General features: G+C 35.0%; 2 protein-coding genes across 2 annotated transcripts; both read right to left on the bottom strand.

The window, feature by feature from the left end:
• LOC107606705 lies at positions 614–1,553 on the bottom strand (the record flags this gene model as incomplete). The annotated part of the gene is given in 2 exon segments (XM_016308740.2): positions 614–930; positions 1,428–1,553. Coding segments are annotated over 2 exon segments (249 nt in total), but the record flags the coding sequence as incomplete, so codon positions are not given.
• On the bottom strand, positions 2,765–4,199 carry LOC110265914. The gene is made up of 4 exons (XM_021109473.1): positions 3,942–4,199; positions 3,671–3,871; positions 3,456–3,569; positions 2,765–2,981 (listed from the first exon to the last, which is right to left on the bottom strand). The coding sequence occupies exons 1-4, from the start codon at positions 4,197–4,199 to the stop codon at positions 2,790–2,792; spliced, it is 765 nt and encodes a 254-aa protein (XP_020965132.1). The 3' UTR covers positions 2,765–2,789.

Here is a 5,129-nt window from a genome sequence, read left to right as displayed (position 1 = left end):
TTGCTGAGACACTACAAGAAAATAAGCTTTCTTCCATGCTTTTGAAGCATGCCGAAAAGTGCTAAAAAGCGTGCCAATAGCTTTTTGCCACGCTTTTTGAGCTATCGGTACGCTTTTGAAAGGGTCACATCCGCCAGCGTGCCGGTTGCTCTATTGTCACGCTTTTGTGGATCTATCGGCACGCTTTTTTTTCGCCACGCTTATATCTCTTGCCACGCTTAAAATGTGTCCATAGGTGTTAACCTATAACTACACTTTAAAAGCGTGCCCATTAGTTTGGCTTTGGCTACCCTTTAAAAACGTGCCGATAGGTGAAGATATGGCTATGCTTTTGAAACGTGCCGATAGGAGAAGATATGGCTATGCTTTTAAAGCTTGCCAATAGAAAAAAAATATGACTACATAATAAATGTGGTGGTTGAAGAGGAAGATATGGCTACGCTTAACCAACCGAACCCAGAATTTATAATAAGTTAATTGGATCGGTCATCAAAAAATTTATTTTAAAAAAAAGAAAGAATAAGCCAATAATACAATTCTGCTTTGTTGCCATAGATAGATCATAAAAGTAATCAAACACATCTATTGGGGAGAGGTAGAGAACAATGAAATAAGTATAAACCAAGTGCCTTTGAAGAATATTCCAAGAGGCCAACACAAAGATTTTACAGCGCAAAGGCATTTGAACAGTACTAACATCTAAATGATAAACCCCTCCCCCCCAGTAAAGTGCATACAAACATTTTCAACACTACACTAGAAACAATTAAGCTCTTGTGTATAGCAACCAGTAGACTTTACTCCTTATTAGCCCTCTTCATGCTCTCCTTCTCCCTTTTCTCCTCCTGCTTCAGCAGCATTATAACTTTCCATAGCCTTCTCATATTCTGCTTTAAGCTTAGCAACTTTATCGGAATAAGGCTTCTTCTCCTGAACCACACATCAAGACACTTGAATCAATATCACATTGACAAACACATCATAAGAGAAAGATAAACTTTATAGACTTACACATTATATATTGTACTTTTATCATTTACTATTTCAATTTTCATTTCCACATGCAGAAATAGAATTTTAAAAATTACCATTAGTTACATTCAAAACACCAGCAGCACTTGTGTTAAGTACTGGTTGCAGAAGAGGTCCAATCACCATTGCTGGGTTAATTTTTTTTTTTTTTTTTTTTTGCAAATTTCCAAGCAGCATTTTCAGCCAATGTCTTTGAAAGCACATACCAGTAGCATGACTGAAAAAAAAGGAAAATGAGAAACAAAATTGGTGGTACCAAAGTCTCAAATTTACAAGGGATTGAGCTTATTCATATGAATCAAAATTAAATTAGCAACACATAAAGCTAATTCCACTCCTACTAATTTGGCCTAATTAGGCGAATATGATAACAATTGTAGGGACATGGCACATACCTTCGACTCCTTACGAAGTTCGTGATCAAAAAACCAGGTGTCATCAACTACTGCTTTAGGAGTCAGAAGCCTTCCATTAAATGTAACAGCAGCAATTGAAGAAGTTAAAATAACGTGCTTCACCGACTGCGATTTCACACGATTGAAGAACAATTGAGGATTTCTTTCACTGCCGGATCCAAAAACTCATCCTGAAGAAACAAAAAGAATTAAGGAACAAAAATGGAGAGAATTCATTCTTTTTCTTTTTGAAAGCCTTCTTATATTAGCCAAAGAACACCAAGAACCAGAAGAGTGTAGAAGGAGAAAAATAGACGACTTACAATAGAAGTAAATAGAATGGGAATGTTAGTCATTCATAAATGTTAGTGGAAATTACATCTACCTCCTCTGTATCCGTCAGCATAACACTTCTAATTTTAACATGACAGATGACACTTACCTCGTGTAAAATATCCAACTTACCTTTCTTCATAAAAGTATTCTTTCTTTCTATCTTTCATTGTTCCCATTGAGTCATTGTCTGGCCAAGTAACAGATTAAAAAAGAGAAAGGACAATGACAAAAGAAGGAAAAGCACAGAGAGTGTATTAAGTAAAATACAACTAAGGTTCAACTATATACTTGTATCAAACTATATTAATTAATAACAAATGCTAGAACATGAAGCTAGGATAAATTATTTGGCATAAAAGTGACAAAATAACTGAAATCTAAATAGAGAGTGTACATTGGATTTTTTCCAGAAGGGCAACTAAAAACTCCAGTACCTTGCTCCCAGAATCTAAATGACCATTCATCTTTACCATAAATCTGTGTCAGCAGAACACACAATCCTAATAAGTCATCATGTGACAAAATAAAACACAGGTTTCCATTACAATTTTCCAAGAAAATATGTATGTGCATCATTGAATTTTCTGACATTTTGCAAAAACGTAACCATTTTGTGACACTGTAACTCATGCATCAGTTATGGAAATTGATGTTCATAATCCATATCTCAATTTATTCTCTAGCTATGCTTTTACAGCCATGCACTCTACAAAGCTAAAGTCAACCCATAAACACTTCACTCCCAAAATAATCTAATGTAAAACATCTAGAATTAACACCTAGTATTTCTCCAACAACCAATTAATCCATAGAATTAAGAGCTATATAGTTATATATACAACAAACAAGCCAATCACAACTGTTTCTCAATCAGATAAGAATTGCTAAGATTAAATTTAACCACAAAACAGTAGTGTGAGTCACATATTGAGACAATTATAATTCGGTATTAATAGTGTCTAATGAACAATTCAATTACTAGGTGGAGTAATAATTATTAAGATGGTACCTTTCGCTGTTGTTCATCTAAAGTGGGTGGCCAGAACAATGAGGAAAACTGAAGACGATCAATCCACCTTTCACTGGCACCAGCCATTGAAGTAGAAATCTATTCTCAAAGTTTGAAGGTATTCTCTTTCTGCTTCTATTATCACTAACACAAATTCCAGCCAAAATCGGTTGCCAATCAAGAATTAAAATATCGTAATTCAACATCCCCTGTTTACCATGCCAACATATTTTTCCTTTTAAGTGTCCATCACTGAGAATTCAGTGCAACATCAATATGATGAGAAAAAAGTAGAATCAAATAAAAACATAGTAATTAAAAAAAAACACTTTTTTATGTTTCTTTCAAATTGAATGAGAGACTAAAATAATGAAAGACTAGAAAAAATTCTGAAACAGAGTAATGCCAAACAGAATAGAGCATTAATGAGACCGAAACTTTCAAAGTTTATCATTCAGTTTCCTTTGTATCAAACTGTTCATCTAATTTCCATAATTTGGTAAAAAAATCAAATTCAGAGAAAACTAATGCTCAAATATCTTTAAAAAAATATCAGATTCACACCAGATATTTTTTTCCTTAAAAAAAAGCAGTTCAAGACTCAACACAGATACTAAGAATTGAAATGGAAGAAAACCCAAATTATTAAAAAAAAGTGAAGAAAAGTAATTCAAACTATGTACCTGATCACTTCTATGTACTGAACAGGACTGATTTCTTAAGAAACAGAGATTCGAATTTAGCAGGTGGAATTTTACAGCTGCAAAAATTGGATTTTGGCTTTGATTTCTTGGACCCTTTATGAAAATATTTCATGGAAGATAAAAAGGAAAATACTTCAGAAGTTGGTAATGGATGGCAGCTTATGGTTTATGTGAGTGAGGGAGAGAGAACTAACCTTCGAGCAGCACCGCGAGCAGAACTGCGACAGAGAAGCGAGCAGAACCGCGAGAGAGAGGGGCGAGCAGCACGACGACCAGAACAGCGAACTAGCGAGGAATGGCGAGCTGGCTAACACAACGACGAACCTAGTTGCGATCTTGAGCGCGAAAGGTGGCGACAATGAGATAGATGGCAGCGTAATGGAGGTTAGGATTTTCTGAACCGTTCAAGGAAAAGCCACTCAAAACCCTTTCAAAGCAGCGTCGAGGCAGACAACGACCACTAACGGTGACGGCGATGGCACGCTCGAGGAAGACACCGTAATGAATGATGAAGGTGACGATGAAGGCGATGAAAGCTGGGTGCGATGAAGGGCAGTGATGAAGATGGTTCGAGAAGATGAAGCTGAACGATGAAGATGGATGAACGACGAAGGTTGGGTTCAAGAAGATGAAGCTGAACAATGAAGAGAAGATGAAGCTGACGGCACCTTTTAGGGTTTGAAAAGTGAATTTTAGGGTTAAAAGTGAATTTGTTGTTATCATTTTCAGGGTTAAATTTGATAACTTAGAAAAAAAACGGTTAAGTGTGAGAAAAAATAGGTGGGAAACTAAATTTTAAGGGAGGAAACTCTATCGGCACGCTTTTTTACGGTGGCAAAATAAATACGGTATAGCCACGCTTTTCAAGCGTGCCGGTTTTTCTCTATGGTCACTCTTTTTAAACGTGACAAAAAAAGGGTAGCCAAATTTTTAATTAGTGGCCACCCTCGTAAAAGCGTGCCGATTTTTCTTTATGGCCACGCTTTTCAAGCGTGGCAGTAAAAAAACGTGGCCAATTTTTAAATAAGTAGCCACCCTTGTAAAAGCGTGTCGATTTTCTTCTAAAAAACGTGGTAAAAAAAAGCGTGGCCAAATCTCAAATCAGTGGCCACCTTTTACAAAAGCGTGGCCATTGACTACTTTTGGGCACGCTTTTAAAGCATGGCAAGAAAAAATGTGCCATGTCTTTTTTTTTGTAGTGAGAAGAGGGGTATGTGCCACAGAGAATACAAAAAAAGAAGATGTTGCTGAAAAACATGGAGATAATGATGTGAGACACATTGATTTTGAAGTCTTTAAGAATTTTGATTTGAGAGAGAAAATTAAATGAAGGAATGGATTTAGGTTAGAGAGAGAAAAAAATAGAAAAGAAAAGATCAGAATTATTGGAAATTAAAGTTTTTTTAATTTTAAAATAATTAATAATATCACTTTTTTTTTGTTTATCATGTCACTCTTTTTGTTTTTCATCTTAGCATTTTTCGTTAACAGAAATAAGAGAAATTAACGTCTGATTATTTATTCAAATTTTAAAATCAAGAACTATTTTGTAATTAATATTTTTTAGGATTATTTTGTGAATGTTTAAATATTTCGACTACCATTTTAATAATTACCTCTTATTAAAGATATAATTTTTAAAATAGATTAGAC

Source organism: Arachis ipaensis, chromosome B01 (genome assembly GCF_000816755.2).
Source record: "Arachis ipaensis cultivar K30076 chromosome B01, Araip1.1, whole genome shotgun sequence".
Classification (NCBI taxonomy): domain Eukaryota; kingdom Viridiplantae; phylum Streptophyta; class Magnoliopsida; order Fabales; family Fabaceae; genus Arachis; species Arachis ipaensis.
Note: the sequence above shows the minus strand (reverse complement) of the source record. Positions and strands in the feature narration are given on the sequence as shown.